Source organism: Zootoca vivipara, chromosome 11 (assembly GCF_963506605.1).
Source record: "Zootoca vivipara chromosome 11, rZooViv1.1, whole genome shotgun sequence".
Classification (NCBI taxonomy): domain Eukaryota; kingdom Metazoa; phylum Chordata; class Lepidosauria; order Squamata; family Lacertidae; genus Zootoca; species Zootoca vivipara.
The window spans coordinates 958,231-976,745 of record NC_083286.1 but is presented as its reverse complement, the minus strand read 5'-3'; the positions used below and the strand labels follow the sequence as shown (position 1 = coordinate 976,745).

The 18,515-nt window shown below is 46.1% G+C and overlaps 1 protein-coding gene across 3 annotated transcripts in view; it reads left to right on the top strand.

The window, feature by feature from the left end:
• The window catches only part of TJP2 (tight junction protein 2), an 84,522-nt gene that overhangs the window by 21,519 nt on the left and 44,488 nt on the right, over window positions 1–18,515 (top strand). For 2 of the 3 annotated variants that reach the window (XM_060280044.1, XM_060280043.1), the window contains exon 1: window positions 16,771–16,946. In XM_060280044.1, the coding sequence (XP_060136027.1) occupies window positions 16,845–16,946 (102 nt within the window). In that variant the 5' untranslated portion in view covers window positions 16,771–16,844. Of the gene's footprint in view, window positions 1–3,155; window positions 3,277–16,770; window positions 16,947–18,515 lie in introns of those variants that run through there. The other variant, XM_035099637.2, reaches the window with a different exon arrangement.

Here is an 18,515-nt window from a genome sequence, read left to right as displayed (position 1 = left end):
CCAGGGTTGCCCACTGCACGCCTGGCCACCGTTCAAGGCACCCCAGGGGCCACAGCACACAGGTTGAAAACCACTGTAAAAAAGCACAAACTTGGCCTTGCTGCTATGGAAGGCAAAACTAGTTTAAATAGTATTTGTCTTGTGCAATTCTGAGCATGTAGAATCTAGGTTTCTGATCTCACTTTATCTAAAACAAGTTTTAACAGTTTCTCTTCTGCAGCCTGTTTCAAGAGTGTGCACATAGTGATTGCAGATAAATTCAAGGTGCAGAAAGTGGGAGAACTGGGGCTTGCATGTTTGTCTGTTTTCTCTTTGTGGCTTTCCAGTGATGTTCCACTTTCTACCCTCTTTCCTGCTACTATCTCTGTGTCTTTTAACAGCTCAATAGCAAATTATGGAGGCTTAGTCAGAAATTCAACAGGTGCAGCTTCCCCCATGCTGAGATGTAGTGATGGAAAATTGGTGCCTGTTGAATTTCTGCTGGGCATGTTTACATGTACAGAGCCTCTGTTTATTCTGCATTTCAGAATAAAGTGTGCAAAGAATAAGAAAAATATAATTTATATTAAAGAGTTAGAATTCATCATGGATAGAACTTGGTTCTCTTTTGGGAGATTACTTCACAGCATGGCTAGTGTTAAAGAGGAATCATTTGTAGAAAAGGAAATAGATAAACAAACGTTGAAAGGTTTTCCCTCTAATTTCATTGTCTTTTAATTTCTGGCAATCTTCTGAAACAGAAGGGGGAGTTGAGCAACCATTTTAGAAATGTCTGACTCCTCAGGGAATAAAGGTGGAAGGTACTTGGGTGGAGGGTGTGGCAAGGAAGCGCCCATGTCTGCCAGCCTGTCTTTCAGCTCGCTGTCAGGAGTGAGTGCACCAGGAGGTGAATTGTCCTTGGAATGGCGCTGTGTGCCAGGATGGGCCATGAAAACAAAGCTCCAGGGAGGCAGATCAGCCTCACCTTGCAATTAATTAGGGGTTGGCATGAAATGAAATGACATCTGCCTGGGGGCAGCACCTCCTGGACCTGGGGACTAGGTGGCTGAGGGGAATAGGTTAGTGGGTTTGGAGTTGCCTGCGAGATCATTAAATGTGACCTACTTGCACGAAGGAGGAGTGACTCTGTCCCTGGAGAATGTGCCAAGCAGAGTGGCAGAGCTGCTTCTGAAATGAAGCTCCTTTCTAGAACCTGTTTTCCATGCCAGAGTTTGTGGCAGAGCAAGTCACTCTTCTGACTGCATACAAGGTGCCATTAGAGGTATAATGCCTGTTTTCTCATATTAATCTTCCCAGCGTTCAGGCTTTGTTGACTTCCAAGGCAAGTTCATGAGAGGGCAAGCATTTTATTTATTTACTCATTAAATTCGTAAACTGACCTTCATCTGAAGATCACAGGGTGGTTCACAACATAAAAATACAAAATGAGAACACAAACACATAGTGATTCGTGTAGAAGTAGAGTCAAGCCCCCTTCCTTCAGTGGCCAATGCAGGTGTAGTTCTTTCAGCGCTTGTTTAAAACTTTGAATTGCCTTTTGCTCCTCAACATAACAGATCTACTGTTGCCATTGCAGACTCAGAACCTTTTTCTTTTTTCATGGTTTCATAGGGATTTGTCACTATGAAGACATTGTACCAGTAGCTCAAAAACGGGGTTGGTCCTAACAAGTAGTCTATGTTCCATATTTATTGTGTACATGAGTTTGAAGTCTGTTTCTGCTCTTTAAGTACATAAGAAGAGCTGCTGAATCAGGCCAATAGTCCAGCATCCTGTTCTTACAGTAGCCAGCTAGATGAGAAGCCCAAGAGCCCTGTTCCCAGGGGCGTACCCAGGATCAAAACTGGGGGGCAAGGGGCGGGGCCAAGGCACAGGAGGGGAGGGGCCACAAAGTGGGAAGGTGGGCGGGCTCAAGGCCATGCATGTGTGTTCCTCCTCAGTGGTTGCCGTGGGAGGAGTGCACAGCTGCAGGATGGGTGTCTAACTCCTCTCCAAGCCCCCACCCCCAGGTCACAGCAGACCACCAAGTTAAGGGCCATGGAAACAGTACACAGCTGCTCTCGATTTCAGCTGGTGCAGGGGGGGGCGGACCCACCCCCTCCCAAAAGCCCCCTCATGCAGCTGCCGCCGCCTCATCTTCGGCAGCGCTGGCGTCCTCTGTCTCGGCGGGGCGCAGAGCCCATGCTGCTGGTCTGGGCGGCAGAGGCAGTCTCCATGCCGCTGCCACTTCCTTCCCGCTCTCGCCCGCTTCCTCCCGCTCAGCCACCTCAGCAGGAAGGAAGGGGTGGCTCCCAGAGGATCTTCCTGCAGCCAATCAGAAGCTGTGCTGCATCGCACGGCTCCAGGAAGACACGTGCAGCAGCAGCCGCCTCAGAGGAGGATCGCCTCCCGGGTCCTCCTCCCCACAGCGGCCCTGGTGCCACCCAGCCCGGGCGGCCCACCCAGCCAGCGACCCTGCTTCTAGGGGGGGGCAACTGCCCCCTGCCTACGCCCATGCCTGTTCCCCCTGTGGCTTCCAGCAGCTGCAATTCAGAAAGATGAGTGTCCCCAGCATGGAGGGCAGGGCAGAGCCATCATGGCAAATAGCCACAGACAGCCTTAGCCTCCATGAACTTCAGTCCTCTTCTAAAGCCATCCACGTTGGTCTCCTGCGGAAGCCATGTCCATTGCTGAAGAAGGACTTTCTTTTATCTGTCTTGAATTTCCCAGCTCCAGGGGGTGCCCATGAGTTACGAGAGATGGAGGAAAAACTTTTCTCTATCAACTCTTTCCATGCCATTGAAAATTGTATAAACTTCCGTCATGTCACCTCTTACATTTCTCTAAACTACAGCCCCTTGATCATTTCATTTGCTGTTTTCTGAATTTGATATTTTTATATATGTGAATACATCACATTTTTAAAAAAATGTTTTGAGTTCTTGGTGTGATTGTATAGTGCAAAGTACAGTGAGAGAACTTGTTCAGACTCCATCAAAACTAGTAATGTCTGCTATGTTATTTGCCATGCAGAACTGTTGCCTTACATGTGCCACATGCAGTTTAAAAGTAACTACCAAGCGTTATGTTTTTAGTGTTTTGGGTTTAATGTTACTTGCATTAGACTTACCTTTTTCTTCCCTTCCCTTTCCCTTTCCCTTTTCTTTTCAACTCAGGGAACAGACAACAATCCCACCATCCCCTTGTGAGTGGGACTGGAACCAGAGCGGTAACTCCAGCCCAAGACACCCTGCAGGAAAGAGACCGAGAGGCCTGAAGCGAGGCATCCCTCACCAGGTACTTGGGCTAACAGATCTGCACAGCTAATTTCAGTCAACAGCTGAAAATGCTTGAGATGTTGTGGCTAACCTTTGACCATGTATTTCAAAAAATTTGTAGTGGCATTTTTGCCACAAAAAGACAGAAAATAAAAGTGGCAGGGTATAAGGAAATAGTCCAGTGGTGCCTCAGTTTTCGAATGTAATCCATTCCATAAGACTGTTCGACTTCCAAAACATTTGAAAACCGAGGCGCAAAGGGCAGTCTTCAAATTCAAAAGAGAAAATGGGGGGGGGGGGCTCAGTGCATTCGAAAATGGAAGCATTTACATCCGGGTTTTTGTGTTCTTGTTCAAAAACCGAAACTTTCGACTTCTAAGACATTTGGAAACCGAGATACGGTACCACTGTACTTGTAAAAACAAAAGGTACCGTAGGTTATCTATGGCAAAGATACTGCATTGTGTAGAGACAAGTTACTTACAGATCTCCTCGAGCTGCATTGATTCTTTGAATGCAACTCTTCCCCACTGAAGGCTAATCATAGAATCATAGAGTTGGAAAAGACCACAAGGGCCATCCAGTCCAACCCCCTGCCAAGCAGGAAACACCATCAAAGCATTCCTGACAGATGGCTGTCAAGCATCCGCTTAAAGACCTCCAAAGAAGGAGACTCCACCACACTCCTTGGCAGCAAATTCCACTGTTGAACAGCTCTTACTGTCAGGAAGTTCTTCCTAATAGAATCATAGATGGTTTGATGGAGGTTGGAGCAAGTGTCTATCTTTGTTTACATATAAGAGAAAGGGCCACCATATTATGTCGGGGGGGGGGGGATGTCTCTAACCATCGACCGTGATACACCAATTGCCCTGATAACACCATGTCCCATATTTGGTCTAACGACCCTTGTATGGTGCTATTTCTAGTCTCTGACAATCCTCTATGAATTATATGAAAGTCATTAGAAGGTTGAATCAATAATAAAGCTAATGTCATATTAGGTGGAATAGTTGTGTTTTTGGAGGGAATAGTTTGGAATAGTTTGACATGTAATAACCAATATTTTTGCGAATACTGCAGCCCAGAAATCTTTCACAAAATGACATTTCCACCAAAGATGGAAGAAATCTCCTTTCCTTCCACAGCTTCACCAGCAATCCTGTGAGATCCTTGGCCCCTAACAATTTATTGTTCTTGTATATTTCCCATCTAGTTGCAAGTCTTGCTCTAGAGCAGGGGTGGGGAATCTCCCCCCCCCCCCAAATGTTGCCAGACTAGAGCTCCTATTAGCCCCAGTCAGCATGGCCAATAGTCAAGACTGATGGGAGTTGTAGTTCAACAACATCTAGACACACTAAAGGAGTTCACATAAGCATTACCCCGGACCTTTAAAATTTTTGCACTGGTGAATTTAGGGCTGTGCAAGCAGTGTGTGCCCACTGTGCTGGGCTTTGGGACGGAGGTGTGAGGCTCCTCCTGCCTCCTTCCCAAAGCCTAGTTAGTACTTTCCCAGCTTTGGGGAGGATGTAGGAGGGCTCTAGGATCTTGCCTTGCACCTCCTTAGTTGCCTTTGGGAAAGCACCACAAGGGCTGGGGTGCCACATTTTGGCCCCGCAAAGCCCCAAATCTCATTTTCATTACCTTGCCCAGTGCACTGCAGTGAAGCCGTCAAAGGGCTTCTGAAACAGAGTGGCCTTTCTTAGTTTCATGAAAGCAGGATGGCTCATGCTGAGGTGGGTCTCCTTGGGCGAAACATATTCCCCAGTATTTGGGCCATGGCTCTAAAAAGTTGCATTTTGTTCTTCAACAAATTTATTTATACTAATTGAGAAAATCTGAAGTGAGGCCATCTCTGAGGTTCTCTGCTTAAGGGGCATGTGGTCTCTTCCAGGCATTACCTGAGATATGCCAGACATGACGCTGTACATGCAAAAGTAGGATATATAGCAGGTTGTGGGGGGTTGTGTGCCTGCCCCCTGCTCCAGGCACCTGCACACTGGTTCTGCTTCTCTTCTTTCACCATCCAGTACTAAGAGAACCCAGGTTGTGTGTACAACACTGCATAAAGAGCTGATCTTCTTGAAACTAAAAAGGGCTTGTAGGTCTTCTGTATTTGGGGTGGGGGACTCATCCCAGGTGAAAGACAAACTGCTAGCCTGTAACTGTCAGTGGATCAGTTCCACTCCTTTCTAGAGATGTATGATGCCTGAACTCCTGTGGTAGATTTCCAGCCCCCATGTCCAGATTATGGAGGAGACGGAGGCTTGGGGACTGAAATGAACAGAAACTAATAAGCAGGGAGGAGCAAGGGGAAAGAATCTGGGAAATAGAGGCATGCAGGCTGCAATTCTATGTAAACTTACCTGAGAATTAAACCCCTTTGAACTCAGTAGGATTTGCTTCAGAGTAGCTAGGCATATGAATGCATTTAAGTCAAAGGAGTCAGTCGGGCACAGGAAATGGAAGGCTTGGGGAAAGGAGGAGACAGCAAGATGTATTTGAGAAACACAGTCCAAGGTATGAAAAGTGCAAGAGTTAAGTTGCTTGTAGGAGTAGGACACACATGATGTTTGACATGGAGGCGCTGCCACTTCCACCTCTCATTTTCCATGGTGACTGAAGCTCTCCGTGTTCTGTTTAGAAGCTTTTGCCATGTGTATTGGGGCCATCTTGTTGCAGGCCTCTTCCACACACCTCCTGCACCAGTCACTGGGAATCTGGAGAGTCCAGGGCACACGGTGAGCCCTTCCTGTGGGGTGGAGGATTGGTGGGTACAGAGAGGCCCCCGTGGCCAATGGTGTGTGTGGTCCTGCATCTTCCCCTCGACACACATTTCTTTGTTACCAGGAGGGTTTTGCTCATGGACAAGGTCATGTGCTGATGCTTATAGTGCTTTGCAAACATCTGTGAGAACAGGACTTTTTCTGTTCTGAAAAGTGTCTGCTTATTTTGCTTGTGACCTAAATAAACCCCCTGATTACTGTGAAAGAAGGGATTTGGATGTCATGGGAGTTTGACTCCAAATGACAGGATGGCAAGGGGAGCTTATAAAAGCCAAAGAACATAATTTTACTTAAATGAAGCTAGTGCTGAATAGCCTTGAAGAAGAAACACAGCAAATCAGCTGTGCAGATCAAGCAAAACAAAAACAACAAACCATTGAGATAGATTTTGGTTCTTCCAGTGCTTTTGGTTTGAACTGAAGTGTGTCACTCTCCAGATTAGAGATGTAATGCTGATTTGCTGTAAAGCAGGCTTTACAATCTGGAAGCCAGAATTGGGGAAATGTGTTGCTCCTCCCTACTCTTGCAAGCCTTAACCATGGTTTAGCATTACATCTCCAGTGATATGTACCATGGTTAAGGTCAGCAACATGCCCTCTAAACAAAGGTTTAAACCTTGATTTCAAACTCTGCTTAATATTGGAAACCTGGAATTAGTATCAGAGGCTATTCAGATGCCACACCAAACCATGGTTTGAAATGATGGGAATAGCTTGCTCCTGCCTACCCTTCCTCTGAGCTCCCTTTGCCCTTGGAAGGTGGCAGCGGGGAGCCTGCTGCCTTCCAGATGTTCTTGGGCTCCGGCTTCTATCAGCCACAGCCAACATGACCAATGATCAGGGATGAGGGGAGTTGTAGTCCAACAACATCTGTAGGGCCACAGGTTCCCTGGTCTAAGGTGTGGTTCTGATTTGGCATTTACAAATAAATGTGTTTGGGGGCTGCTCTCCCTATATGCCTCCCAAACCTTGCACCATGCAGGAGATCCCAGGGAAGAGTTCCTGGAGGGAAATGCCCAGTGGTCTTCTGTTGAATGCAAAATTAGAGGAGCTTTGCGTTTATAGACCTACTTAGGGAATTTCAGTGTTCTTCTGTTTGCTTATAAAGCATAAGCCCATAAAAAAGTTATAGATTTCTACAAGTTACAGTTTAAAATAAACTGAAAGAAAAAGAAAATGGGGAGGAGTTCTAAGGCAATGATAATGAGGCATCACAAGGCCTCTACAATGATTGACTTCAAGCTGTGGAATGCTCTTCTCAGTAAGGTGCAGAAATTGATTTACCATATTGGTCTGAATATAAGCTGCACTTCCCCCCCCCCAAATTCCGACTGTGAAAGGTTAAAGTGAGGTTTATATTTGGACCCGAGCGCTGTGTGCCCACCTCCCAGCACTACTGCCCTGGACGGGGGTGGGGGGTGGGGCGGCTGGCGCTGGCTGGGGGAGGTAGTGCCAAGTGGTGGTAGTGATGGGAGGCAAGCGCACAGTGCTCGGTTCCAAATATAAGCCTCACTTTAACTTTTCACAGTCGGAATTTGGAAAAAGGTGTGTCTTATATTCAGGCCAATACGGTACGTTTTTGCCCACCTGGTGTCTTCCAGAGGTTTTTGGACTACAGCCTCCCTCAGCTGTGGCTGTGCTGGCTGAAGCAGATGGGCATCGTACTCTAAAACATCTGGAGGGCACCAGGTTGAGGAAGGCTTGATCTACAGCTTTTCTTTTAGGCTTTGGATCTGTCTGTCATGCAATTCCTTGGGTGCTGTGGTCTTTTCGTTGTGTTTTCTGGGTATGAATGTTGTTTTATTTTGTAAGCTGCTTTGAGGAATTGTAGTTTGGGCAGTTACTTGTGCATCGTTTTGGGTTTTTAATTTTCAAAGAGCCAAAATTGTGTGTGCTTTCTGCCTTTCATGGAGGCAAGACTGACACTACAGCTAAAGATCTCTTCAGGTTTGTGTTGATGGATGTGAGACCCAAAGTTACTCAGCACCGGGAAAAGGAAGGTCTTGCCATTGCAAATTGGTATGCCAAGCTGTGGAGTAGTTAACATACTGAGTTAGAGTAAATGAAAAACCTGGAAGATCCAGAATATTTTGTCTTTGTTAAGTAAAATTTTATATCTCATGTGAGCTATACAGTACTTTTCAATGAGGGATTATTCCATTACAATGCAGACAATTATGGAATGAGTTGTTAACTGTATCAGTATGAATTTTAGTATGAATTAGATTTTTCTCCCCCCTAGCATTCTTCAGGATGTTTTGTTCTTCTTTGAGTACAGTATGTAGTCCTCTCAGCTCTTGAGAGAACTCTCGTCTGTAATATTACTGTTGTGCTTTAATTTAGTTCTTTAAAATAAAATATATTTTTGTCCCACCTAAATGATTTTTCACAATTGTAATTTCAAAACATTAAACTCTTCCTCTGTTGCCTAGCTTAGAACATTCTGAACTATATTAATCTTCAAGTGCACAAGAATTTGCAGTTAATCATTCTCAAAGACTTGAGTAATTTCATCAACAGGATCTGCATCTCTTCCTTCAAATAAGATGCATCATAGCAAATGTATCCTGCTGCCTAGTTTTGAAATAGAGAATAAAATTTTGTTAGATGTGAAGCAGGTGCTGGGTGATTTTTTAATTTTAATTTCAACCTGCGTTGTAATAAAGCCTTAGTTGATATTTTAAAATGTCACCCTTAATGGTTACTGTATTAGTTGAACACATATATTGACTTCTTAATGATCACTATATTAATTAAATGCATATTTGACAGCTTAACGTGCGTTAATTGTGGGTCTGCTACATCCCTCTCTTGCAAGGGATTGCAAGACTCAGGGGGAATAATATTACTAATGTTTGAAAAACTTCACATTATTTCAGAATAACGCTTTGCTTTATTGCCCCCCCCCCCGGCAGCTCCCCATTCCTTTTTGTATCTTGCTATTCCAAAATAATAAGAACATTTCCTCTGGATCTCTGCTTTTGCTCCCTGTTCTGCTTGTCAATATGCCAACCTGGGCATGGGTGGAAGGAGAGGTACGGCCACAGAACCTAGAGCTCCGCAGGGCAGAACACTGTCCTACTGAGGTGATCTTTTAGGTATCCTGGTCCCAAGCTGTGCAGGGCTTTTCACACCAAAACCAGCACCTTGAACCTAGCCTGGTAGCTAATTGGCAGCCCATGCAATTCTTTCAGCAGCAGCAGCATAATACAGTGGCGATATTCTGCCCCAGTGAGCCGTCAAGCTGCCGTGTTTTGAACTAGCTGAAGTGTCTAGGTCAGCCTCAAGAGTAGTCCCACAGAGAGGACATTGCAGCTTGTGGACAAGCTCACCTGATCCAGAATCGGCCATAGCTGTCTCACTCACTGAAGCTGGTAAAAGGCACTCATAGCCACTGAGGTCACCTGGGCCTCTGGTAATGGAGGTGGGTCCAGGAACACCTTTGGTGGGGGGCAGGGGGTAGGACTGCATTCAAAGCAGGCAATTGACCAGGGATGAGAGGTTGTGTTGATGTCAGATGGGAGCAGTCCACAGCAGGTCTTCTTATCATCAGCTAGGCATACCTGCAGAAGGCAGTGGTCTGGCCAATTCTATTTTTGAACCCACTACCAAGGATTTTAAGGCTGTACCATCTGCAGGGGACAGCTCTGGGCGAATGGTATTCTTTATCATACTTGCAAATAGTTACTTCCTCCAAACTGGTAATCACTGTTTGCAGTTTTAACATATCCAACTTGGCATGAGGCTTCCACAGGTGGATTAAATGAACCTTCACCTGTAACTTAGAAGCAGTAGTTTACATTTGATTTATATTTACTGTGTCACTGATTTTGAAATGGAAATAAGGCATGTAGAGTTGTGGCAAGACTGGATGTGTTGTCACCCTTCCTTCCAGTGTTGCCTCATTGTAAACACAGATTTAACCACAATAATAACTATTCATTATCAACTAGTATTAGGTTGTGTTTTGTTTATGCATTTGGCCCCACATTCTACAAGGGGAATCCAGTCTTTTGGGCCATGGGGTACGTTCAGAAATCAAAGGATGGTTTTCACCTAAGTTTTACTCAGAGCAAAGCCACTGAAATTAATGGACCTAATTTAATCATGTTCATTTTCAGTGGGCCTACTCTGAGTAAAACTTAAACTGTTGTGGACACCACAAAATACCCATTTCACAGAAGATACTCGGAGACACCATTGAGGTCAGGGGGTCATTCCACGGCGTGTCAACACGGTCATGTCACCCACTGTCTCAGATTTTGATGAAACTTGGTGTACACCCTTCCCTTATGGTTGAAAGAACCCCCCTTAAATTTCCCCCCTCTTTCTCGGACAGTTTTAATTTTATAGCACTTCAAAGTTTCATGAAATCTGAGATGTCTGTCCCTCTTGAGACCCTCGGCACATGTACATTCCCCCCCCCCATAACCAATGATCAGATCTCTTTGAAATTTTACACAAAGCTCAATAAGAGGAAGAGGATTTCAGGAAAAAATATACCAACAATCAAAAGTTTATAAATGCCTTTAAAAATAAATAAATGTACTTTTTTGGGTGGAAAACCTAGGTTTATAAAACCTCAATTTTCAGCGTGTGGGTATGATGGAACTCAAAGTTTTTGATGTTTAAAATTATCTCAAAGACATGCTCTTTCTCAGAAAAGAATGAAATTTATGGGTTTTAAATTCCCTGTAACAAAAAAATTATGTATTTTGGACATCGTGGGGGGAAATGGCTACTGTATACAACTTTGCTACAATCCACAGCTGTAATCCCCTTCATGGATCAATGCCTTGTCGTGGCGAAGGGGCTTGAATAACTCAGAGAAGCTATGAGCTATGCCATGCAGGGCCACCCAAGATGGACAGGTCATAGTGGAGAGTTTTGACTAAACGTGATCCACCTGGAGAAGGAACTGGCAAGCCACTCCAGTATCCCTGCCAAGAAAACTCCATGGACAAAGACAACAGGCATATAAATGTTATGACGCTGGAAGATGAGCCCCTCAGGTCGGAAGGCGTCCAACATGCTACTGAGGAAGAGCGGAGGACAAGTACAAGTAGATTCAGAGCTGATGAAGTGGCTGGGCCAAAGCCGAAAGGACGCTCAGTTGTGGATATGCCTGGAAGCGAAAGGAAAGTCCGATGCTGTAAAGAAAAATATTGCATAGGAACCTGGAATGTAAGAACCATGAATGGAGGTAAGCTGGATGTGGTCAAAAATGAGATGACAAGAATAAATATTGACATCCTGGGCATCAGTGAACTAAAATGGAAGGGAATGGGCGAATTCAGTTCGGGTGACTATCATATCTACTACTGTGGGCAAGAATCCCGTAGTAGAAATGGAGTGGCCCTCATAGTCAACAAAAGAGTGGCAAAAGCTGTAATGGGATGCAATCTCAAAAATGACAGAATGATCTCGATACGAATCCAAGGCAGACCTTTTAACATCACAGTAATCCAAGTTTATGCACCAACTACCGGAGCTGAAGAAAGTGAAATTGACCAATTCTATGAAGACCTACAACACCTTCTAGAAATGACACCAAAGAAGGATGTTCTTCTCATTACAGGGGATTGGAATGCTAAAGTAGGGAATCAAGAGATAAAAGGAACAACTGGCAAGTTTGGCCTGGGAGTTCAAAATGAAGCAGGGCAAAGGCTAATAGAGTTCTGTCAAGAGAACAAGCTGGTCATCACAAACACTCTCTTCCAACAACACAAGAGACGACTCTACACATGGATATCACCAAATGGGCAGCATCGAAATCAGATTGATTATATTCTCTGCAGCCAAAGATGGAGAAGCTCTATACAGTCAGCAAAAACAAGACCTGGAGCTGACTGTAACTCAGATCATCAGCTTCTTATAGCAAAATTCCAGCTTAAACTGAAGAAAGTAGGAAAAACCACTGGGCCAGTAAGATACAATCTGAATCAAATCCCTTATGAATACACAGTGGAAGTGAGGAACAGGTTTAAGGATTTAGATTTGGTGGACAGAGTGCCTGAAGAACTATGGATGGAGGCTCGTAACATTATACAGGAGGCAGCAACGAAAACCATCCCAAGGAAAAGGAAATGCAAGAAAGCAAAATGGCTGTCCAACGAGGCCTTACAAATAGCGGAGGAGAGGAGGCAAGCAAAATGCAAGGGAGAAAGGGAAAGATACAGGAAACTGAATGCAGATTTCCAAAAAACAGCAAGGAGAGACAAGATGGTCTTCTTAAATGAGCAATGCAAAGAAATAGAGGAAAACAATAGAATGGGGAAAACCAGAGATCTGTTCAAGAAAATTGGAGACATGAAAGGAACATTTCGTACAAAGATTACCATAATCAAGGACAAAAGTGGTAAGGACCTAACAGAAGCAGAAGACATCAAGAAGAGGTGGCAAGAATACACAGAGGAATTATACCAGAAAGATATGGAGGTCTCGTACACCCCAGGTAGCGTGGTTGCTGACCTTGAGCCAGACATCTTGGAGAGTGAAGTCAAATGGGCCTTAGAAAGCACTGCTAATAACAAGGCCAGTGGAAGTGATGATATTCCAGCTGAACTATTTAAAATTTTAAAAGATGATGCTGTTAAGGTGCTACACCCAATATGCCAGCAAGTTTGGAAAACTCAGCAATGGCCAGAGGATTGGAGAAGATCAGTCTACATCCCAATTCCAAAGAAGGGCAGTGCCAAAGAATGCTCCAACTACCGCACAATTGCGCTCATTTCACACGCTAGCAAGGTTATGCTTAAAATTCTACAAGGCAGGCTTAAGCAGTATGTGGACTGAGAACTCCCAGAAGTGCAAGCTGGATTTCGAAGGGGCAGAGGAACCAGAGACCAAATAGCAAACATGCGCTGGATTATGGAGAAAGCTAGAGAGTTCCAGAAAAACGTCTACTTCTGCTTCATTGACTATGCAAAAGCCTTTGACTGTGTCGACCACAGCAAACTATGGCAAGTTCTTAAAGAAATGGGAGTGCCTGATCACCTCATCTGTCTCCTGAGAAATCTCTATGTGGGACAAGAAACTACAGTTAGAACTGGATATGGAACAACTGAGTGGTTCAAAATTGGGAAAGGAGTACGACAAGGTTGTATATTGTCTCCCTGCTTATTTAACTTATATGCAGAATTCATCATGCGAAAGGCTGGACTAGATGAATCCCAAGCCGGAATTAAGATTGCCGGAAGAAATATCAACAACCTCAGATATGCAGATGACACAACCTTGATGGCAGAAAGTGAGGAGGAATTAAAGAACCTTTTAATGAGGGTGAAAGAGGAGAGCGCAAAAGATGGTCTGAAGCTCAACATCAAAAAAACCAAGATCATGGCCACTGGTCCCATCACTTCCTGGCAAATAGAAGGGGAAGAAATGGAGGCAGTGAGAGATTTCACCTTCTTGGGCTCCTTGATCACTGCAGATGGTGACAGCAGTCACGAAATTAAAAGACGCCTGCTTCTTGGGAGAAAAGCAATGACAAACCTAGACAGCATCTTAAAAAGCAGAGACATCACCTTGCCGACAAAGGTCCGTATAGTTAAAGCTATGGTTTTCCCAGTAGTGATGTATGGAAGTGAGAGCTGGACCATAAAGAAGGCTGATCGCCGAAGAATTGATGCTTTTGAATTGTGGTGCTGGAGGAGACTCTTGAGAGTCCCATGGACTGCAAGAAGATCAAACCTATCCATTCTTTAGGAAATCAGCCCTGAGTGCTCCCTGGAAGGACAGATCGTGAAGCTGAGGCTCCAATACTTTGGCCACCTCATGAGAAGAGAAGAATCCTTGGAAAAGACCCTGATGTTGGGAAAGATTGAGGGCACTAGGAGAAGGGGACGTCAGAGGACAAGATGGTTGGACAGTGTTCTCGAAGCTACGAACATGAGTTTGACCAAACTGTGGGAGGCAGTGCAAGACAGGAGTGCCTGGCGTGCTATGGTCCATGGGGTCACGAAGAGTCGGACACGACTAAACGACTAAACAACAACAACACAGCTGTAATAGAAAAAAAATAATGAAACAAATTTGTTCAACATTAAAATAAACATAATAGTACTGTATGCACTTTCGGGAAAAACTTTTAATAACCTATATTATGTTAGAAATATATTTTAAAAATAAAAAATTGTCCAGTAGCACCTTAGAGACCAACTAAGCTTGGTCTTGGTATGAGCTTCTGTATGCATGCACACTTCTTCAGATATGATATTATGTTATACATGTAAAATGTACATGTTCCGAGGGTCTCAAGAGGGACAGGCAACGCAGATTTCACAAAACTTTGAAGTGCTATAAAATTAAAACTGTTTGAGATAGAGGGGAAAAAATTAAGGGGGGTTCTTTCAACCACAAGGGAGGGGGGTACACCAAGTTTCATCAAAATCTGAGATGGTGGGTGACGAAACCCTTTTTTTTTGCGTTGATTTGATGTGGAATGACCCGAGGGAGAGAAGGAAAGGACTATGGCATAAGAGGATGGGTTCAGGGCCATCTTAAGCATATCCGGCGCCATGGTGCAAAGATCCCTCTGCCCCCCCTTTCCCAGAGTTGTCGACCTTTTGGCTGGCGGGATAGACTGTCCCTAGATCTGGAGGTTCCATCAGAATATCAGAAAAGCCCTGTTGTTAGCCAGTGACCCACCTAGTCCAGCATCCTTTCTCTCTGTCTTTGCACCTGCTGAATTTCTGCCTTGTGTTTGTTCTGGACAGGCAAAAAAGCCCTTTTGGAAAAGCGAGAAAAAGCAAAAAATGTCCAATGGATCCTGTGAAATGGATCCCCCTCACTAGTGGGGCTGAGGCGTGCTGGGTTCCTTCTGCCACGGGCAGCGCCCAGGAAGAGCCTGCACCATGCTTTCCTTCCTCGGGGCTGCTGCTGTGCTGAGGACATGCGCGGGTGCCTGGCAGCGAGGAAGAGGCGGCAGCTCCAGGGCTTCCCCTCAGCGGCCAGCCGCCTCCTGTCAGCCCTCGCGCACTGCCCAGGAGGAGCCCGCGCCATGCTTCCCTTCCTTGGCGCTGCTGCTGCACTGAGGACAGACGCGGGCTTCTGGCAGCAAGGAAGAGGTGGCAGCTCTGGTGCTCGCCCTCGGTGGCTGGCCGCCTCCTGGCAGCCCTCGCACGCTGCAAGGGTCTGGCGAAGCGCGCATGCGCTGCAGTGCGCCTTGGCGCTCCTCCAGTGGGATGGAGGCTCTGGGCACCGCGCGGCATGGCGGAGGCGGGCGAGGGCGGTGGGCTGATGCAGGGAGGCACCGCATCCAGCCTCCGCCTCTTCCGTGGCACCCTCCAGTATGTGGCGCCGTGGTTCCCCGCACCACTAGCCTCTGTGGCTAAGACGCCCCTGGATGGGTTGACAAGTAATGGAAAATAGTTGTTTTGAGTTATCTCTCCTAAGAAACCTCATTAGCTATGAAGCCATACTATCTCTCGAGTTTGATTGCTTCATTGTCCAGTTTCTTAGGAGAGATGACTCAAGAGAACATCCCTAACTCCGCTACTACTTGTCAGCCAGCCCTTCCTCTTATCCTTTAGTTCCTTCCTTTCCTGACCTTAGGCCATTGGGAAAGAAGGCAGTGGCATAGTAGGGATAAGCCAGAAACCAGAACCAGAACCAGAACCACCTGTGCCTCTGCTGAGAGGCAACAGCACTGAGATCTGTGGCTGCAGCCACTGGAGGAGGAGGAGGAGGAGGAGGAGGAGGAGGAGGAGGAGGAGGAGGAGGAGGAGGAGGCAAAGGCTCTTTCGGTGCTGACTCAGCAGGGAAATGGGACCGGGACCCTGGAGAATGCAGGATGGGATCTTGACCTTGCAACACAATTAAATTACTGTACTGCATTCCCAGTTAAGTGGGAGCAACTATTGTCTCTAATTCTGGGAATAGAAATGGTGTGCCCCATGCCAGGCGAGGCTGCCCATCTTCTACAATTGGCCACTGAGGCCCTGCTCTCTGGCCTTTGTAGAAGATATAATAGGTTGACAGGTAAAAGGGATAAGGCCTTTTTAGTATGTAGTGTGGCTGAACTTGTATGTGTGGGTGAACTTTATATTAAGTGTATATTTGTGTGTGTATTTTCACACACTTCCTTCTTGATAATCGGCTTTCCCGTTCTGAAAGGAAATACTGATTTCCTGTTCTGAAAGTAATTTCACATTGGTTTTAGGAGGAAAATATGTAGGGCATGCATTGGATTGGTGCTAAAAAAGACCACTTTGTTGTCTTAGTTATTGCATTGCAATCGTTCAGTGTATATGCATTGCTCTGGCAGTGTATATCTATTGCATAAGGGAGACCATACAAATGCAGTTACAATGGCCATTGTTTTGCTTCTTCAGGATGAAGGCTCGCGAAACAAGATATATGCAAGAGTTTCTGGTGGATTTAGATGATGTCAAGTCTGAACGAGGAAAAACAACTTGGCCCGTGCGAGCCCGCCGACATTTAGGCTTGCTGCCCTTAAGTCGCCTTTTCTCCTTTCCAGAATCCCCTTCGCCTCGGGCCCACTTGTTTTTCCTGCGCCGCCGCCGCCGCCGCCGCTTGCCCGGGAGGTGTTGGGCGCGGCTTCCCGGGGCTTTGCGACACTTGGCTGGCCTTCCTTCCCCGCCAGGCGAGATGCCGGGGGGGGGTGAGCGCGGAGGGAGGAGCCCCGCTTGGCTCTCGGGGAGGCGGAGCCGCGTCGGGGGCGGGACGTGGGCGGAGTCCGGCCGGCGGGGAAGTCTCGTCGCTTCCGAGGGGGATCCGCCAGTGCCGGGCGAAGCGCTGCTTCTCCCCCGGAGCCAGTTGGCCTCGCGGCGACCGCGGAGATGCCGGTGAGGGGAGGAGGAGGAGGAGGAGGAGGCGGCGGGTCCGGGTCCGGGTCCGGCTCTCCTCTGCGCGCGACCGCCCTGCTCTCGCCGTGGCTTCGGGTGAGTCGGCGGCGCTCCGGCGGAAAGTTCTCCTGGGATCCGCGTGGCCCCCCTGCTCCCTTTCCGTGGCCCTCGGAGCTTCGTCCAGGTGTAGGAAGCCTCTGGCGGCAAAGCGATGGCCCTTCACAAGTGCTGTTGTGTTGTGAGCGCTCAGCGGACTTGCTTTGTGTACATTTCTGCTTAAGAGTCGAAATGTCACAGATTTCATGGCCTTTGGCCCCCCTGCCCTGGCGACACTTTTCTTTCTTTATAGATCTGCCAGCTCAGGAATCTGATGAAGGGAGCGAGCTCTCATGTCCCAATCAGTTTGTTAAACTTGAATGTGCCCCAGGACTCTCTCTTTAAGTTTTTCATATACTCTGAAAGGCCAGTGTTAAAATCTGAGGTGTTGTTTGGATTTTATGTACTTTCTATTTTAAGCATCAGTTTTATGTAGAAGTTTTGTCTTTGTTTGGTTTGAGAAGGGTGGGGTTTTATGGAACTACAGTACCCTAACTTAAAATGCATAAAAGAATAAGATCCTTTGTCTCTTCCTTTATACTGTTTTTATTCCTTTCGACTATATTAACATGACTGTAAAGTATGTTCACCTTGGTCATTAGCTGGCTGTACCTAGGAGTTTCACTGAGAAAAATGCTGTATATGAATACCCAGAGAGCCCAATAACATAAAGTGAGATAACAATGACTGGGATTGCATAAAATGAGCAATGAAGGCTGAGATGCAGGGACAAGCCTGAGCCATCCATCAAGCCCCATGATTCATATTCAGGTTTAGCACATACTCTGCTTGAGGTTTCCATGTCTATGAATTTATGGAGATGACTCCACAAAGAGAATCATTTTGTTTCAAAATCATTTTGTTTCGACTATGGCAGACCAACCTGTAACTGGGAAAACTTGCAAAGAGAACTACCAGTATTTCTCAATTGCTGGGGGTGTGGCGGCTTCATAAGTACATGTTGAAAAATCTCCCTAGAAAGTGCACTCTGGCTTTGTAAGGATCATAGAATCTTAAATTTAGAAGGAACCAGGAGGGTCATCTAGTCCAAGGCGGGAATCTTTTGTCCAACATGGGGCTTGAACTCACGACCATGAGATTAAGAGACTTCTCTTCTACTGACTGAGCTATCCCAGCCAAAATGCTGAAAGACAAGGAGTGGTACTGATACTTTTAAGTTAAAGGTTGCAGGTTGATTTAAGCTAGGAATTGAAATAAGAAATCAAATTACCCATATATACTCGAGTATAAGGCGACCCGAATATAAGCTGAGGCACCTAATTTTACCTCAAAAACTGGGAAAACTTATTGAGTATAAGCTGAGGGTGGGAAACGCAGCAGCTACTGGTAAATTTCAAAAATAAAAATAAATACCATCCTATGCCTTTCCCAGCTGTCGGCGGTGGGGTGGGGGGAGATCCCTTCCTCGCCGCTTCTCTCTCCCCGCCGCCTCGCACAGAGCAGGCATAGGACGGGGGTTCAGAGAGTCGCAGCGCAGCGCTTCTCTTCTCCAAACCTTTCTCCGCCTCACTCAAGCCTCACTCAAGTATAAGCCGAGGGCGGCTTTTT